The 16,762-nt window shown below is 41.0% G+C and overlaps 6 protein-coding genes across 7 annotated transcripts; 3 read left to right on the top strand and 3 right to left on the bottom strand.

The window, feature by feature from the left end:
* Positions 1-116: 116 nt before the first annotated feature.
* On the bottom strand, positions 117-1,039 carry LOC124200417 (50S ribosomal protein L20-like). The gene is made up of 4 exons (XM_046596640.1): positions 764-1,039; positions 574-684; positions 354-497; positions 117-284 (listed from the first exon to the last, which is right to left on the bottom strand). The coding sequence occupies exons 1-4, from the start codon at positions 845-847 to the stop codon at positions 180-182; spliced, it is 444 nt and encodes a 147-aa protein (XP_046452596.1). The 5' UTR covers positions 848-1,039; the 3' UTR covers positions 117-179.
* An 864-nt stretch (positions 1,040-1,903) lies between these two features.
* On the top strand, positions 1,904-3,295 carry LOC124200414. The gene is made up of 4 exons (XM_046596638.1): positions 1,904-2,043; positions 2,235-2,353; positions 2,437-3,085; positions 3,142-3,295. The coding sequence occupies exons 2-3, from the start codon at positions 2,250-2,252 to the stop codon at positions 3,041-3,043; spliced, it is 711 nt and encodes a 236-aa protein (XP_046452594.1). The 5' UTR covers positions 1,904-2,043; positions 2,235-2,249; the 3' UTR covers positions 3,044-3,085; positions 3,142-3,295.
* Positions 3,296-3,506: 211 nt separating this feature from the next.
* LOC124200060 lies at positions 3,507-4,865 on the top strand. The gene is made up of 3 exons (XM_046596140.1): positions 3,507-3,687; positions 3,829-3,968; positions 4,042-4,865. The coding sequence occupies exons 2-3, from the start codon at positions 3,850-3,852 to the stop codon at positions 4,631-4,633; spliced, it is 711 nt and encodes a 236-aa protein (XP_046452096.1). The 5' UTR covers positions 3,507-3,687; positions 3,829-3,849; the 3' UTR covers positions 4,634-4,865.
* A 382-nt stretch (positions 4,866-5,247) lies between these two features.
* LOC124201116 (tubulin-specific chaperone D-like) lies at positions 5,248-10,208 on the bottom strand. Its single transcript, XM_046597568.1, has 16 exons — positions 9,511-10,208; positions 9,287-9,453; positions 9,086-9,224; positions 8,831-9,023; positions 8,550-8,763; positions 8,418-8,481; positions 8,182-8,266; positions 7,739-8,108; positions 7,573-7,678; positions 7,318-7,504; positions 6,726-7,256; positions 6,529-6,656; positions 6,315-6,466; positions 6,065-6,251; positions 5,741-6,004; positions 5,248-5,661 (listed from the first exon to the last, which is right to left on the bottom strand). Exons 1-16 carry the CDS (start codon positions 9,889-9,891, stop codon positions 5,356-5,358), a joined length of 3,474 nt encoding a protein of 1,157 aa, XP_046453524.1. The 5' UTR covers positions 9,892-10,208; the 3' UTR covers positions 5,248-5,355.
* On the top strand, positions 10,208-11,142 carry LOC124201117 (39S ribosomal protein L51, mitochondrial-like). Of its 2 annotated transcripts, none has more exons than XM_046597569.1 (3): positions 10,208-10,352; positions 10,436-10,878; positions 10,947-11,142. In XM_046597569.1, exons 2-3 carry the CDS (start codon positions 10,453-10,455, stop codon positions 11,091-11,093), a joined length of 573 nt encoding a protein of 190 aa, XP_046453525.1. In that variant the 5' UTR covers positions 10,208-10,352; positions 10,436-10,452; the 3' UTR covers positions 11,094-11,142. The 2 variants fall into 2 exon arrangements, with proteins under 2 accessions (XP_046453525.1, XP_046453526.1); XM_046597570.1 differs by having other exon boundaries at positions 10,242-10,352; positions 10,428-10,878.
* Positions 11,143-15,990, bottom strand: LOC124201115 (serine/threonine-protein kinase 11-interacting protein-like). The gene is made up of 13 exons (XM_046597567.1): positions 15,209-15,990; positions 15,084-15,149; positions 14,845-15,014; positions 14,587-14,780; positions 13,464-14,519; positions 13,222-13,399; positions 12,671-13,161; positions 12,531-12,608; positions 12,350-12,468; positions 12,113-12,288; positions 11,637-12,058; positions 11,458-11,571; positions 11,143-11,385 (listed from the first exon to the last, which is right to left on the bottom strand). Exons 1-13 carry the CDS (start codon positions 15,727-15,729, stop codon positions 11,314-11,316), a joined length of 3,657 nt encoding a protein of 1,218 aa, XP_046453523.1. The 5' UTR covers positions 15,730-15,990; the 3' UTR covers positions 11,143-11,313.
* Between the last annotated feature and the right edge of the window lie 772 nt (positions 15,991-16,762).

Below are 16,762 nucleotides of genomic sequence, written 5' to 3'. Positions count from 1 at the left end.
GATTTAGAGAGGAATATAATAACCTTTACCTGCACCCGTCTCATTTGGATTTCAATTGACGGTATCGGTTATCCAGCCTCGTTACCACCTATAGGCAGTAACTCGAAGCCAAAGGATTATTTCAAAAGTTTATTAGAATACTCTACAGCTGGTACAGTCAAGCTCTCCTATACAAGAACCTACAACATTCCTCTGGTTATCACTCCTGCCGGTGGAGGACTAAAGTCATTCAAGCCTTTGATGGGTTCTCGCTGCAGTTTGGCAGCAGCAATGTGAGTCAACGACTGCAAAGTTATTGAGACAAGTATCAATAAAAAGTTTCCCCGAATTTGTTTGCATGAATTATGGGTTACCTTGAAAGTTCTTGGTTCCCAGATGGCCAGATTGGCAAGAGTTTTTCTGTCAAGGGCTATCTGGCATCTGGCCATCCCTCTGACCAGGGCTTCATAAGAAGAGCCAAGCTCTCGGCACCCTGCTGAAATTCGTTGCTGCCACAACTGGAAGTGAAATCATTATGGTAGTTTATTGTTTGGACAAGGCTGACATTTTTTTATTTATTTCACAATGTTTTACCTCAACTGCATCTCTCTTTTTCAGTTTACGGCTTTTCCTGACATAAACCAATGCTCGGTGGAGATACCTGATGGCTATGCTGTAGCAGTTCCTTTTTCTGCCATAGTAATGCTAGATGAAACCAAAAATAGAACCAGGCAATTTAATGGGGGGAAATATTCAATAATTATTTTAGGGAAATTGAATTTACTGCAGTAAGTTTAAAAACTCGTCTTCGTTTCCAGAAACCATCGGCATTGGGAGTTCGACTGCACAGAACTCGTGTGATCAACATTTCTGTAGGACTTTATCAAATTGTTTTATTTTTATGGAATTAATAGATTTGAATAATTAAATATTGGAGTTGTACAATATGAGAATGAGATTAGACTTGAGTGCAGGCTGAAGGGTAGTGCAGCAAAGCACAGCTCCTTGTGGATTGAGCGGGATTGAGGAAGGTAGAAACTTTGAGAAAAAGCAAAACGTTAAATATGCAAATTACTAGCAGACGATGATAATTGGCGTTGTTGCCAAGCAAAAAAAATGTATATTTTTTTTAAAGGGATTTTCGCGCGTGAATTTGAATCCTTGAACTTACAAAACCACATAAACTTTAAAATGTTTTGCGTTTTCTTTTTTTTTTCCTCGTGAATAAACTCGTGAATAAATTTAAAGCTTGGTTCTGCAGTGACGTACTGTTCAATGGCTTAATAAAGATAAGAGCAGCCAAACAAGCCCCTAACAGCAGGGGCCTACGACGCATTATTAGACAATAACTGTCAGTGGTGGCTAAAAGAATTTTTGGATCTTATTTCTCGCAAGTTGCTGTGGACTGTGGTCGTTTTATATGAAGTTCTAGTTCTATATGAGGCCTTCGTTGATTGACTGAAACTCGAATCATTTGTGATTCTCCAACAGCATGAACAATCAACTGTTATTTACTTTATGTTTGTCAACATATTATTGTCACGTTATGTGAATTTCGGCACGCACGCGACGAATTAAAGAAGCCGGCTCTTTTTTCGTTTGTCTACGTCAAAATGTGTCGATAATTGTTTAAGAAAAATCCGAATAAAATGTCCAGAGATTGAAATATGCTATGTCGTGTTTAGCCAAACAATCAAAATTCTATTTTCTATTAGTTAGTAACACGCACAATTTCGCGTGATTATTTCCGTTAGGCAATATTCTCCTTTACCTGACATTTCGATAAAGATTCGATAAGGAATAAAACAAAGGTAAAGATAATCGAATGGAAGGACGTGGGTGTGAAATCTTTCAAACTCTTCCATAATCGTTTCTATCTGAATAAATAAGGAGCCGTTTTCGTTATCACCACCCGATTTCTTCACTTTCAAAAGTGCACTATCGTTTTTCCCGTAGACTGTGCAAGCATCTGAGCGTCTTTGTTAAATCAGACTCAACGCTAATATCACTCGTCAGTCGAATTGGTACTTACGGTATAACGTCGTTGGCTCATCTAAATTACAAGTATATAAAAAAAAGAAAATTAGCATTAGAATTTTGTCCATTATTTAACAAATTTATTGCTCAGAACGCATTCGAATTTTTTTTACAAGACCAAAAAACTTATAACCGCCTGAGTCATTATTTTTCTAGCTGTTAGATAGTTAAAATGAGATAGAATATACGTTTATGGATTTTTTGAATTCTTTCACTAGGAAATCTAGACCATAATGAACTGGTTCTTTCCTAAGGATATCCAACCGACCGTAGCATTGGCCGGTGGACAACGGCAGGGTTTAAGAGGCACTGCCACACCCTCTCCTGCTGTAGTCGGGTACGTAGAGGCAACAACGAAATTGAATTCTAATTGTTTCACTATATAAATGTCCATCTTTTGGTTGATTTGGATTTCATCAGTGGAAAACCAATAAACATTCCGCCCCCGATAAACGGGAAAAAAAACCTGGAAAAATGCCAAAACTTCGACCAAACACAGAGGGAAGCCAAATTTGCACTTCGAAAAACCGATTTGCAACAATTGAAATCACTTTCTGAGGATCGAAAGAACAGCGAGTTTACCGACATGGATCCAACCATAGCCCAACACTGGTCGCTGTTGGTTCAATTTCCTGAAGGCAACCAGAAAATCGCGCAGAAAATACTATTTTTCGAAGCTGTTGAATCCGCAGAGGGAGACAATAAAGGGAACCTTCAAGTCCTTTGTGCAGAAAATGTGGATGCCGAAGTATTCAAGAAAGCCACATATTTCGATACACTGAAGATTAGTCCCAGCGAATTATTGGAGAAAGCCAAGCAAGTTTCTTCAAATGGAACCAAGTACGACAGATTTTACAACAACTGCCAAACGTGGGTGAGAGAATTTCTGGTTCTAACCTCCCCAAAATTGTCGAAATCACTGGTTGAAACAATCATGTCGTCTGAATCAACCCGGGACATGGATCTCTATTTGAAGAACGTTATCGAACACACCAATCTGGCTAACTCTTCCAACGCTCCCGAATAATTGAACTAATGCGAGTAAGATACTTGAGGAGTTCGACTTGAGGTATTTCCGACTCATCAGAATTTCTGTCTTCTCTATTTAAAACATATTGTCTCTAGATTGCAGTGACCACCCCAGATACGGAATTTGATTACATCGAAAGATGACGTAGATTTTTCATAGCTACCAAGTAGAATGTTGAAACCCCCCAATATTGTGTTAATAATGAATGTTTCAAATTCAATACACACAACATTGTGCCGTAAAAAAAAATCAGCCTCTTATTTTCACCAAGAACCAAAACATGTAACCAAGAAATATCATATTTTTTTAGTCAAGTTGATACGCATTATGTTTCGTTTGTTTCGTCAGCTATTTCACTCCCAACCCTTTTTAGCATTGCATAACTAACATATTCGCACAGCCAAAACAAATCTCGAGCGCATTTCAATTTTTGAGCGTTTGAGTGGAGCGTTTCAAACCAATACACAGACACAAAACAGGCTCTATACAGATCTAAAATAGATTCGAGCGACCTTGGTCTGGTGTTTCAAGATCCGCCATTTGGCCATTTCTTCGAGCGACGCAGTCACGCACGATCCATCGCGTCTGTCGCACGCCATTCTTGAAAATTTCATCGCAAGAAATAGCCTCTCTTAATAAAGGTATAAATCAATCTTTAATGACCGTAGCAACAGTTTAAAAAACGAATTTGATTGTCGTGAGCGGAGAACGTGTGCAAACCGCATCATATTAGAAATCATACAAATTCATACAAATTCCTAATTACAATTTTAATTGACAAGAAATAACCAACTGACGACGCAATGAGTTTCATTCCCCAAAAAATATTCAACCTTTCGGACCAAATTTCTGTTTACGATAAAATGGGTTCAGCTGCATCTGCCGTTGTCAGACGAGCTGCAAGCAGTTCCCTTCTCCCAAGGTATTCAAATTGTACTTTTTTTTAAAACAACTCGTCTCATTGATTCTTCTTGTTTGTTGTACCAAAATGACAGTTCAAGTTGCGCCCCATCTGTGAACGCTCACCTTGTGAAATTACAAGAATGTGAAGAAGAATGTGACGAAAAGATCAGAGAAGCCCAATTTGCATTTCGATCCACCGATTTAGGCAGCTGGGCTGCTTTTCCTTCTTCCGCAGGTGAAGAAAACACAGACACGGATCCTAAGAACATCCAGCATTGGGCCCTGGTCGTTCACTTTCCCAGAGGCAAGAAAACGTATCTCTTTGAAGCTGGCAAGGGTGAAAATGGCCTTCTTCAAGCCAGCCGTGCAGAGGGTGTCGACTATGAAATCTTCGAGAAAGCCAAGTATTTCGGCACGATCGAGACTTGTCCCAGTGAACTGTTGACGAAAGCCAAACAAGTTTCAACAACCAAGCAATCCCCATGCTACAACGTTTTTAAAAATAACTGTCAAACGTGGCTGAGAGAATTTTTAGATCTGATTTCTCCAAATTTGTTGCAAGCGCTATATAAGAAAATTCCCGAGACTCAAACATATTTAAGTTACCTCGCAGGATCGCTCGGGAGCTCTGCCGCTAACGCTGTTCCAGATCTTGTTTCTCAAATAGTTTCTCCTATACAGTGAACGACGAAGGTTGGAAAAAGGAGCAATAACAAAAATGAGTACATGTTGAAGAACCCTATCGACTGCCATCTCCTGTCATTACTAACAATAAGCATTTTAACCTCTCTATTTAGTTTTTGTATCTCAAACGTTTTGTTATCGTCTTGTTTTAAGACTGAATTCAATAATCAACAGTGAAACCTTATTTTCTCTTGATGATTAGCCTGATGAATACAAATTTTACAAATATTCATACGCCAGATGTTTACGCAATTACAACTAAAATTAAGAACCATCCCCGCTTTCCAACATTTCGGCGTTAAGGATAATAAAAATATAGTCACCCAGATAATGGCCGAAATGGGTTTGATGGGACGATTCCTCCGATCAGCATAGTCGATATCGCATGGATGAGGATGACGTCCTAGGAATCCGGCCGGATGACGGGATAACGGACAAAATCGATTCAACTCGTCCTGTGTGAGCATCCACATTAAAATTTGATTATTTATTGCCTTATTGGTTTAACAACATTTTAACTTTGTAACTCACCTGAATCTTTTGACGGATTGTGTAAACGGTCAGCATTTTCCAAATAAGAAAAACTTGATTATTTCGAACTAAAAACCAATCAATTGTGCAGCCAAACAATCGAAATTGTATTTCCTATTAGCGAATGACACAATTTCGAGTGGTTATTTAATTTTAAATAAGCAAATAATTTGAATGAGAGTTTAAGAATGTCAAGGATTCAAAGTTGGTGGAATGAAAAGGGAGCGAAGCTGAGTCTTGACGGGCTTCAAAGCTTCGACGTCTTCGTCCCAGTCAGTGTCGCTGAGAATGGCCAAGATGTCGTCTTGGTGATTGGCCAACGACGGGCTAATATCTGTCAGAGTCAGCAGCGTCTCGTACAACTTGGTGGCCGTGATTTTACGAACGCGAGGGAACCGATTCACTAGCAGATTTAACAGGTGAATGATTGATTTGTCGAACGTCACTTGATCACCTCTGAGTAGGTGACAGTACAAATCCACCGACGATATCAACAACTGTAAAAAAGATGATAATCAACAGTTTAAATTAGATTTTTTTCAAATATTTAAATTGCAATTTAGTTTAAATGAATACCTTTAACGGTTTTCCGCCGTTGGTCATCTCAGTGCGGATCAAGGTCAACAGCGACAGTGACATGGATTTGAAAACGGAATCCAGACATCCGGACGACAAGAGATGGTCCAGGAAGTTGAAAATGTACGGCATCAGTCGGACACTATTCAAATTCTCTTGAAATACGTTTAGAATATCCCGGGTGACCAAATTCAGTTCATCCAATTTGTTCTCTGCCACCAACTGGCGGAGGTAACTCATGAAGGGAGCGCTGGAACTTTTAACCTGCGAGACAACAAATTAATTCACAAGCAATACTCGAGGTGTTGTTTAAAAAACGCATACCAAACTCTCCGTGAGACTGCCGATGCTGGAAACAAGTCCGGTGATAACGGCCTTGCGGTAAGTGTCGAGTCGCATCACCTTCATCCACAAATCGAAACATTCCTTCTCGGTCGAAATGTCCAGCGGAGGCGGTGGAATGATGGAACGCAATTCTTCCAACTGCTCGATGTGAGGAATGGTGGGATCACTGAAACAAACATCAATTCGTTATGGGAATTAAAGTTAAGAATTAAATTGTTGCTATTAATACCAGTAAATGAGAGAAGAAAAGACGTTGGTGGCCAACAGCCGGGTACGGCGGATTTGTTCCGTCGATTGTTTAGCCACCGCATGCAATACGGAGCGGATCAGATCAGCTTCAAGTAGTTCTGGTTGCGAGGTGTTGGTCAACAACAAAACAACCTGTATTCAAATGTTTTTTTTTTCGATTTATTTTATTTGAAATAAAAGAATTCTAAGCTCACCTGAATAGAAGACATTGCCGATTCACGGACGATAGCTCCAATATCTCCACGACTGTCTACCGTGTAATCTTCAAGGCCGTCGATCAATGTGCGGAATATTCCGGCCAGTGTCGCTTGATCAACCCCACCTGTGAAATAATAAATAAAGTTGAGACCAATCTCAAAATAAATGCAAATGAGGTCGTCTGTCATTTTACCTGGACTGGATGGGGCGATCCCAACGGTTGTGCAGACGAGCGAAAGAGCTGTCAGAGCATTTTTTCGAGATTCAGCCCATTGGAGAGTCTTGTCGGTGATGAGAGCGCAGGTGCACAACTGTTGGATGACTTTCGGCAAGGAAACGGTGAGGAGGAAGCGAGGCATTGAGCCCAGGGCCAGTGCGTTTCCTACTCTCGCCTGTTGGTTGTTGCTCGTCACCTCGGGTAAGAAATGGTTCAACAAGGCAGTGAGTTTCTCCACTGGCTGATGCCGGAAGTATTCGCCAATCAAAGCGGTGACGGCGCTGATGGCCGATTGCTGGACATTTGAATCGGCTGAAGCAAGACACTCTCTCAACGCTTTCAACCAACGGTCGACCACAGCGTCCGGCAACGGGAAACCGCCCGAACTCAGATCCTGGATAAAATGACAAACGGCTATGCGCATTTGATCGCCACCAAAACTCCGCCAGAAACGCTCCTCCAGGATGTCGACACAAGTTTGGATAATGGCTTCCATCGTGGCATCACCTAAAGGTTCAAGAAAACATTGTAGGAATAATTCAGTAAGAAATGAACAGCGGTAACTGACCAAGTTCATCTGGCAGACGACGTTGATGGTCTTTGGCCACTTGACAAAGAGCGCTGATGACTTTGCCACTGGCCAAAATGCTTCCGTGCCGTAAATAGAGTTCAGGGTTTGTGCAACGAGGAAGGATCTGAGTAGAAAGAATCACTTTCATACTCTCCGGATCGAGGAACGTTATTTGATGCAAGGCCTGAACAAAAATTCTGATTAACAACTGCAGTTCAATTAGCAAAGTTCAATTGCACCACCACGCCATACCTGAGATGTTAGCTGTCGAATAACCGTGTCCCAATGGATGACTTTACGATCCACCAAATGCTGGATGAGATGCGGTCGGTACTCTTCGTATTGCGCCACGAAAAGACTGGAGAAAAAAGAGAATTGTTATCAGCATGAAATGAATTTGCAACAGAATGAAACTCACCTGAGTTGGAGATAGGCATTTTTACGTAAGCCAACAGCGAAATAATCGCAGGTGGTGAGGATGTCGATGCCGTGAGGGAAAGTGCCCTGTCGACCGACGTGTTCCTGGAAGGCAGAAGCGGCAGCCCGTCGGCAGTTGACCTCACGATCGAACACGGTGGTGATGACTAGGGCTTTAGCCAACTGATGGACGAATGGCTGGAGCAGAGAAGGGTCGTAGGATCGGGCAAGAGCCCAGCAGAGGTAACAAGCGGCATCACGTACAGCCGAGCCAACGGAAAAGTTACCGCGTAACTCATCGTACAGCATGGCCTGCTCCACAAAAGGCAAGACAGAAGACAATCGCTGGGGTAACAACAATCCACGACGGGCTAAAAAATGAAGAAGAGAGAGACATCTAGTTATGCGTTTAGATATACTTTTCAACATTTAAGACAACGATACCTAATTCAGCCAAAGCCAAACATCCTCCGTGCCAGGCCATATCCGACTCCCGGAGAGAAAAAAGTTCCATGATCGATTCAATTACCTGATTAATAATTAAATCGTTGTAATAATAATAGTATTGTTCAGTGTTTTCTATAGAGATACAAGAATTACTGAATGTAAGCCACACAACAACAAAGTCAACAATGAATAAGGTTGATATTATTACGTCTTCATATTAATATTAAGCTAACCTGGTCGGCAAAGTTCTTTGATAAGCGACTGGTCAGCCGACCAATGCCTTTTGCTGCAGAGTACCTGTAAAAAATAAGATTATCATGACAAAGGATTGCTTTAACAAATGAAAAGAGATTTAAATTCAGTACTGGACTTCACGGTTCTTGTCTCGGAGGGCTTGCAGGATCTCGTCAAGTACTTCTTCGATTTCTTCCGGCACGTCGTAATCGTCGTCATCTTCATCATTCACCGAAATAGCTGCTTTAGTCTCAACGGGTTGGCTCTGTTGCAGATTGGCAGCTAATGATCTGCTGCCCCGCTGGTATCTCCAAGAGGCAACGCGAGGTTTCAAAAATATCAAACCTGCCATTCAGAAATACATGAAACGTTTTAATTACTTGCAGCTGAATGAATCGAAGAAGGGGCTCACCTATTCGCTGCGTCAGCTTCACCAACGGTTTCTTAACTATAAGCAATTCTGACGGTTGAAATTTAATCGTCAGGATGGTACGCAGCACAGCATGTGCATGCTCCATCATTTGTTCTCTTTGCCCATGTTTGAATACGCCGGCCAACGTTGAAAGAACTCCTTTTTTGAACTGGGCACTATCTTTGGTAAGAACCTGTTGGAAATGAAAACAGTAAGCTTGACAGTTATTTTCAAGTTGAAAACAAAAGGGCACACCTCATGAGCCCAATTGATGAATCCCGGTAGATAGGAATCTTTGACATCAGGCCTTGTAAGATAGATTGCCGATACATAAAAGGCCATGTCCTGAGCTTTTGTTGTCCCAGCCAGGTATTTCTTACAGACATTCAGAATTCTGAAAGACATTTAACTCATCTTGATTCAAAAGACATCAATATTGTAAAAAATTGTTCTTACCTTTCCATGATTGGTTCTGAAGTGCTGGTGTCAAATCGCTGAAGGTGGAACGGGATTTTAACTACAATGCTGAGCCACAGAAGCAAGCCGTAATGAGTCTCCCATTTTAGTTGCACACCAGGGTCTTGGTTTTCCAAGTAATGTAGCAAAGGCTCCAGATCGGCAGTCTAGAAAGAATTTTGATTTAGACAATTAGATCACAGGGAAACTCTATAGTACATTACCTCGTGAGGAAGATGTCTTGCTACAACTTTGTAGCCTCTGACTTTCGATATAAAGTAGAGGCATCGGAAGGCCACATGTTTCACCTCATAATCCAGCCCTTCCTCGCGAATGATGTTGATGATTTTAGTGAGTAGTCCATCAAGGTGTGAATCGATCAAATGTGGTTGCTCTTGGTATTGATCTAGAATGAACGAAAACCTTTGCCAGTTTCTCTCCACTAAACGAATATCCGTTTGGTTTGTCTGATGTTGGGCTGACGTCCTCAGTTCGTCAATGAGTTTTTCAACCTCCGAGTGCTCAGTAAAAGATTCTTTTGAGCACCCAAGTCCAATGACATCGATTTCTTTTTCTGTGCACTCATCTGCAACTTCTAGAGTCATTTTGATTTCTCAAAAAAGTTGTCAAAGAAGAAGAGGGTATGAGTAAACAGCAACCCGAATGTCAACAAATGATTTCGGCAGTAATTTGTATTTATCAAAAGCAGGAATCTAAACTGTGAAAATCTCTGTGGAAATGAATAATTTAAAAAAAAACCGGTCGGTAGCCTATACCTTATAGCTTATATTGCCTTATACTTGTTAAATTTATTAAGCTTAGCTCTTACTAGCTGCTAGCAAGTTCCTTTAACACTTAACCAGAGGAGTCTATAGCTCTGGGGCTCTGGCATGGTGTATGGCTCTGACCCTGGCAGGCCGTTAACGTGTTAACGTTTTAATGATAGTGCGGCACATGTTCCGCAACGCTTATTGCGTCGTCTGCTCTGCATGTTTTCAACTAGTTGGTTTCTAAAGTCATTTTATTTAATTATATCCCGTGTATAAATAAGTTTAGCAAGTTACCGGTAAAAAAAAGAGAACTTTTAACGCTTTCAGCTTTTAACTATTCAATTAATTTATTTGTGAATATTTTTCTTTAGGTCAAAGTGTCAAACCCCATGAAAAATGACATCTCTGATAGGTTCCATGATCTCCACTCTTGGTGCAACTCTGAAATATCGCTCATTAGTTGGAACTGCTAATCAAGCTTCAAAAGTTGTAGCTTTGTTCAGTCCAGAATGGACCACAGTGCGATTTCGCTTCCACGCTGATAAAGTTGCCAAAGGACCAGTTCCCCGACGTTTTGGTTATGAAGACAAAATTTTCAAGGGTGGTCTTTTACCCAGAACAGCTTACCAGGACAAACGATTACCCATACCAGATTACAAGCCGAAAAACAGCTGGAATGAAAAACGAGCACTTTTTGGCCAGAATGACTACATCGATATCCTTGGCCCATCAAATGAAATCACTCAAAAGACCTTACACCCAACTCAATTGCTCTACAATGTTCCTCACTGGTTAAGAGGAGTAAAAGGAAACGAGTATCAGGTACTACTAAACTCCAGATCTGAAAGAAAATAGTATACCAGACCATTTTGTTTCAAACTTGATTTTAGGTCCTGTTGCGCAAGAGGAAATTTGTTCAAAAGGAAGGTTACCCTATCACCCATCCAACAAAGTGGGCCGAGCTGAATGTCAGAATCAAAAAGCTCTACAAATATTTGAATACCAAAACAAAGTCACCCTTCTGGAAACATGCTTAGTGAATTTGTGTTTTAAATAAGCAGTAATAATAAAAAAATACATGAATAATAGTTTTGTTATAAATTGCTTATTATCTGAATGCACATTGTGTAATGAATTAGAAGTTGAAAAGGCTCACGTTTGAAACAAAATAATTGCACTTCGCACAGAATTCGTGTACAGCAAAGTAACAATAAAGAAAAACAATAAGTCTAATGGAGAGGGGGATATTACATGATGTTATTCGTCGAGCTCGTTGATTTCCAGCTCAACGGAGAAGACGGCTTCCCAAGGATATCGTACAGCTTCAATCTATGTTCAAAACATTAGGAAAAACAAAAGGATTAATAATAAGACGGGACAAAACAAAGGAGAGAATATCACCAGTTGATCAACCGCCTCTCTGGTAGCCAAAGAAACAGTCCATTTCTCTTCCATACCCGATGCTTCATCGAGAAAATAACACCGGATTTGTTCCGGTTTGCTCACAAAGCTTTCCTGGAAAAAAAAATAAGAAAAATGAAATGAAGGTGAAATAGACAAGAAATTGGCCGTCATTTTACCAAAGAGACGAGATTGACAAGTTGTTGAAGGCTGAGAAGTGATACCCCCCACGTTCGAAACTGAACTTGATGGCTCATCAGCCAACGAGGATCACCACGTACTAATGCCATACGATCACTTGTGACCATCAAGGCTGTGTTGCTATAACTGGCCGTTTGCTGGTGATTTTGTTGCTGCTTACTATTGCCCCATTCGACCCGGCAGTTTACACAAAAGAGGAAGACGCGAGAATTGCTATCCGGCATGAATCGGGTACTCGTCCTCGTAGATCCTACAACACCGTCCGTTTCACCGTCATCCGCAGATCCCGTCGAAACAGTGTCCTGATCTCCTCTGACGAGTCCATCCAAAGCCAGCCATTGATCCGCCATGAGATCCGTCCGTAAGGGCGGAACAGTCAATCCGGATTTCTCAAGAATATCTAAACCACAGAATATTAGTTAAATAAAAGAACAAGACAATAAAAACGATTTACCAGTGAGAAAGTGAGTCACGTTCTTGGTTCGTCTTTGATCACGAAGCAAAATGAGGTGAGACCAACTCGTTCCGAACTTGAGAACAACACCTTGGTTACCGATGACGATCAACATGTTAACTAGTTGATTAAGCGGGTAACTTGTTTCCAAATTGAGCCACTTTTCTGGCTGCTCACTAGAAACGCAAAATGTTAATAAAACAAAGGTGACAAACCCAACAGGAAAAATTTGCTTACCTGCTGGGTGATCCTGTAATCCGAAGGAAGTAAACTTTATGACTGGTTACAACCAAAAGGGCAGGAAATGGAGTCAGTTCCTCATCCGCCGGGATGGCATTCATCGTAACCAACTCAACCTTGAATTCAAAATTTTATTAGTTTAAAGGACCTTGAATGAATAATTTACTCTCTTCTTCACCTTGATGAGGCCGTGAAATTCTTCCGTTTGGTGGCCCAACAAGAACATTTCGCAGTAAAGTCTCAACCGATGATCCACCTAATGAATTAAAACGATAACTTGGATGAGTCACTCGTAAAATAAAACTTTTGCTAGTTTACCTGAGAAAAGTCGGCGTAAGAATATGTAAAGGGCGGGACCGAGGATGAGCTCGAGCGGACAGACGAATTAGATCGAACTGCCGAAGAACCATTTTTGTGACTTGCTTGACTGCTGCTCTTGCTGCTGTGCGAGCGCGACGACAGGGATTTACCCGTTGACTTTGTGTTGAAGTTTGCACCGTTGATATTGAACGGAGAAACGGAATACTCGGTCATGGAAGCGAGTCGCATGACTTTATCCATAACCACCTCGACACTTCCTTCTTCCGAAGTGTCGGACGCCTCCTCACCGCTGATGGCGGGTGAATAAGGTTCATTGGATGCCACAATGACGTCACTGCCCGAATGATTACTCGAGGAAGACGTTGATTCAGACCCAGACACGTCATTATTAGGAACTGCAACTAGTTTTTGCTGCTGCTGCTGTTGTTCCAAGGCGAATACCATGTCACTTGAGCAGTAGGGGCAGACAGAATATTCTTCCAGTTGACCTAAATTAACAAGGCATCAAATAAAACTGTTTGAATTAACACAAGAGAGAACTGCGTTACCTTTCAAAAGAGGAGAAGAAACTGTAGAACTTCGCAGCCGGATAGCCGCTCGAATCAAAGGGAATTTGCGATCGCATTTCATGCAGCTCATATCGTCTCTCAATAATCGATCCTCTTTCTCCGGATTGGCAACTTTTGCCGATGACCTTGAGCAGCTAGCGAAAATCTTTTCCAGCTCCTAGAACAAAGGCAGCAAATTAGTAACAAGAATCGACATTTTAACTCTTAAATGATGATCATACATTGAAATCGTCTTGTTCCATGTCGTAGATGGGCTCGCTACTATTGCGAAAAGCCGAATAAAAAGTCAGTTGAACCCGAACGATTGGGCGGGATGTATTTGATTGCTGGAGAACCGTCATGCTCTGAAGACTGGAACGTTTCCAACAGGAAAGTGTCTGGCCACTTAACGAATCTTTTTCGCACAGATAACCAGCCGAGACGGTCATCAATCTCTCCTCTTGGCATTCAGCATTGATTTGACGTTGGACAACAAAGATATGTAAATCATCCGTTTCTTCGTCGTTGGAATCGTCCTGGCTGACGACAATACAGTTGTCGTCTTCGGCAGACATGTTCAAACCGCTTTCAGATTCCAGTACAACAATGGCGTCATCTTTTCCCAAAGACTCGGCGGTTTCTTCTTTGACTGGAGATTTCGCCTCCATGCATCCATTATTAGTCGTCTGCTTTAGCTGCGTTTCTGTTTCTTGCCAGCCAAGAAGCAACCGGACTTCATTTCCCGCTTGACTAGTCAGCCAGTTTTCTTGACCAAAAACTCGGCGTAGTTCTTCAACTCGCTGCTTGGTCGTCAAATGTCCCGAGTCACTCGATGGGGGCGGTTGTTCTGATGACGTCGTCAGGGTCTCGGCAGTCGACACCACAGGGTTTTGATCAGGTTTCAGGAATGCATCGGGATGCGGAACGATTTGGGGATCAGCAATTTCAACTTCTCTCATTCGGCTGGCTTTGCGACGTTTCACCGCCGACAATGACAAGGCGTTATTTGGAGTAACGCATAAAGAATTTGATACTTTGACAGATGAGGGAGAAGGCCGCAGTCTTTCTGAATTCGACAGCGATTTGTGGATTTCGCTGCCGTCGGGGTTTAGAGATTGTTGGGCGTTTTCTTCCATCGCGTCATCGACCGACGAGATCACCACCGTCGTTTGTTGTTGCTGAAAGAGTCGAGAAGTGCTCCACGATCCGCTCAACTCGGGTTGGATTGAATACAAGGCCGCCATCGTTCCCACAGCATCCTTGTCGATGGAACTTAATGGCTGTTCATCGAGTCGAAACTAAAAGGGGAATTAACATTTCTTAGTTAAACGGGTTTGATGATGTAGTGTCATTATTTAAAAATACCTTTTTCCGGTTTATCCCCGATGAAACGCGCCGTAAAACAACTTGTCGATAATCTTTGACATAACTGATTGGATTAAACTCTAAACTGAGTTTGATCAAATGGGTCAAGGAGGATAAAGCTGATAATGCTTCCCCGCTAGAAATACAATTGTAGGCGACGTCCAATTCTTCCAAAGAAACCAACTGCTCCACTCCTGGTTGAAATGTCAAACAATGTTTGCATTATTGGTAATTTAGAGAGAATTATTTCTACTGCACCTCTTAGACTGTCCAGCTGGTTCTGTCTGAGTCGTAATACTTTCAATGTAGTCCTAGCACTTGGAGCTAAAACAGGGATTCTTTGAAGGCTGTTGAAGTCTAATGTGAGACTATGAAGAGTCAATAAAGTTGAAAGGGACTGTATGGAATTGTCAGTCAACTCATTGAAACTTGAAAAATAAATGAATTTATTGATTTGTTTTGTTTACTTGATTTATACTGCAAAAAGTACTACTCACGTCAAATTAAGAGTTTTAAGCCATGGGGCTAATTGAAGTCCAGTTCCAAGGTCAATCGTCTGACAGCTAGTAAGATCAAATAATAACAGTTTTGTTAAATAAATGAGAAGCTTGAAGATGAATACCTTGTCACATGCAGAGAATGCAACTCTGACCAGAGAAAAGTGTCAGAGCACTTGTCACCTCCACATCCTTGTAATACTTCATCCAGGGAATCGAGACAGGCATAGAGGACCAAATGATGAAGTTGCGACCGTAGTTGTGACAGGTGGATGACATGCAAAATGGGGACATTTCTAACTTCCAAATGAGTTAATTGGTGAAACGGGGACAAATTAATTGTTTCGTTTAAGAGCAAAGAACTACTGGCAGGCTCTGGAACAATTTTGATGGCTTTAACATTGGATAACAAATTGTGGAGGGACGAAGATTCAGTATTCTGAGAATGAAGAGAGGAAGAATAGAGCGCAGAGCAGATGTCTTGAATCTGCCTGCTGGTCAAACTAAGTCGAGATCGGCTAGCAGCCAAAGATTCTCGTTTGTTATGCAAAAGAAAAATTATGTCTTGTAAACGAGACTGTTGAGTTGTGTTGCTGTTGGCTGCAGGAGCCATGGTTGATCGTCTGTGGGAAAACAACGACTGCATCGTTTCAGCCTTACATGGATATTTGAAATTCAACAAACCACACTAATAATGGGAGTGTCTAATGATTATTTGGCCATCAAATTATGAGGAAAAACATCCTCCCACTTCACTTCCGGATTAATCAAATCCCAAACTGCGTCAGTAGCAGAAAAGCGTGCTGTCTAATAAAACAAAACAGCTGTTTTCTCATAATACACCAATGCCCATGATTTAGGGGAACAACCAATCGCGAATAATATTTTGGCGGTTTTGCAATCATTTGTTTGAATTTTTCTGAATTTAAATTTCTAAAATTAATTCGAAATGAATAGCAAAGGAACAAAAATAAGCATATTAAATTTCTATTAATTACAGGATAACTGTTTCAACATAATTAAATAATCAATATGTTTTTATTTAAGCCGGATCTTTCCAAGTAGAAAACGGAATGCCGATAACAAACCTAATTTTTAATTTTCAATCCTTGACATACTGTGATTAAATGTCATGAAATACATGAAAAGCAATTCAATGGAATAGGATGTGCATGGGCAATGCGTGATCTAGGACTTTAGTCTGGGTCAATTGTTGGCTCGATTGTTGGTCTCTTTGTTCCAAAATAAGATATTTTCATTACTTGTCGGAAGTGTTTCCTTAGCTTTGGTGTGCTGTGCATAGTGATCACGGCCAGGCTACGTGATTTTAGTTTTACCCTCGAAGGAAACAAAACAACACCCTAGAAAAAAATGTTCAAGGTTTGAAGATTGCTTGACCTCAAAATTTCACATCGATCCATTGAACTAGATCTACTTGATGGATGTGCTATACGCCCCTGCCTGTCCGTGCAGCAATTTTTAATTAAAACCATTCCATTAAAATAATTAGTGATTAATTAAATGCTGCGTTAATTTTTTTTTGCGCCAAGTTATCGGCGCTGTTAATCTTTTCAGATAGCAAAAGGCCAATTCATTTGCTTCACATTGAATTTTACCTGCAATTTTATTTTAGCTCTATATCGGCATTATTAGTATGCTAAATAGATAACAATTTCGAA

The sequence above is a fragment of the Daphnia pulex genome, chromosome 8 (assembly GCF_021134715.1).
Source record: "Daphnia pulex isolate KAP4 chromosome 8, ASM2113471v1".
Taxonomy (NCBI): Eukaryota; Metazoa; Arthropoda; class Branchiopoda; order Diplostraca; family Daphniidae; genus Daphnia; species Daphnia pulex.
This window is presented reverse-complemented; position numbering and strand designations above follow the sequence as displayed.

What these genes read in the sequence shown, in the direction of transcription:
- LOC124200060 (XM_046596140.1), top strand. Translation starts at nt 3,850, where the DNA reads ATGAGTTTCATTCCCCAAAAAATATTCAACCTTTCGGACCAAATTTCT. An exon ending in AGCAGTTCCCTTCTCCCAAG is followed by an intron (nt 3,969 to 4,041) that starts GTATTCAAATTG and finishes CCAAAATGACAG; the next exon opens with TTCAAGTTGCGCCCCATCTG.
- LOC124201117 (XM_046597569.1), top strand. Translation starts at nt 10,453, where the DNA reads ATGACATCTCTGATAGGTTCCATGATCTCCACTCTTGGTGCAACTCTG. An exon ending in TAAAAGGAAACGAGTATCAG is followed by an intron (nt 10,879 to 10,946) that starts GTACTACTAAAC and finishes ACTTGATTTTAG; the next exon opens with GTCCTGTTGCGCAAGAGGAA.
- LOC124201115 (XM_046597567.1), bottom strand. Translation starts at nt 15,729, where the DNA reads ATGCAGTCGTTGTTTTCCCACAGACGATCAACCATGGCTCCTGCAGCC. An exon ending in AATTTCACGGCCTCATCAAG is followed by an intron (nt 12,469 to 12,530) that starts GTGAAGAAGAGA and finishes TTTGAATTCAAG; the next exon opens with GTTGAGTTGGTTACGATGAA. An exon ending in CGTGACTCACTTTCTCACTG is followed by an intron (nt 12,059 to 12,112) that starts GTAAATCGTTTT and finishes TCTGTGGTTTAG; the next exon opens with ATATTCTTGAGAAATCCGGA.
- LOC124200414 (XM_046596638.1), top strand. Translation starts at nt 2,250, where the DNA reads ATGAACTGGTTCTTTCCTAAGGATATCCAACCGACCGTAGCATTGGCC. An exon ending in CCCTCTCCTGCTGTAGTCGG is followed by an intron (nt 2,354 to 2,436) that starts GTACGTAGAGGC and finishes GGATTTCATCAG; the next exon opens with TGGAAAACCAATAAACATTC.
- LOC124200417 (XM_046596640.1), bottom strand. Translation starts at nt 847, where the DNA reads ATGTTGATCACACGAGTTCTGTGCAGTCGAACTCCCAATGCCGATGGT. An exon ending in GAGTTTTTAAACTTACTGCA is followed by an intron (nt 685 to 763) that starts GTAAATTCAATT and finishes GGTTTCATCTAG; the next exon opens with CATTACTATGGCAGAAAAAG. An exon ending in GGGAACCAAGAACTTTCAAG is followed by an intron (nt 285 to 353) that starts GTAACCCATAAT and finishes ATAACTTTGCAG; the next exon opens with TCGTTGACTCACATTGCTGC.
- LOC124201116 (XM_046597568.1), bottom strand. Translation starts at nt 9,891, where the DNA reads ATGACTCTAGAAGTTGCAGATGAGTGCACAGAAAAAGAAATCGATGTC. An exon ending in TCAGAACCAATCATGGAAAG is followed by an intron (nt 9,225 to 9,286) that starts GTAAGAACAATT and finishes AATGTCTTTCAG; the next exon opens with AATTCTGAATGTCTGTAAGA. An exon ending in CGGCAATGTCTTCTATTCAG is followed by an intron (nt 6,467 to 6,528) that starts GTGAGCTTAGAA and finishes ATTTGAATACAG; the next exon opens with GTTGTTTTGTTGTTGACCAA.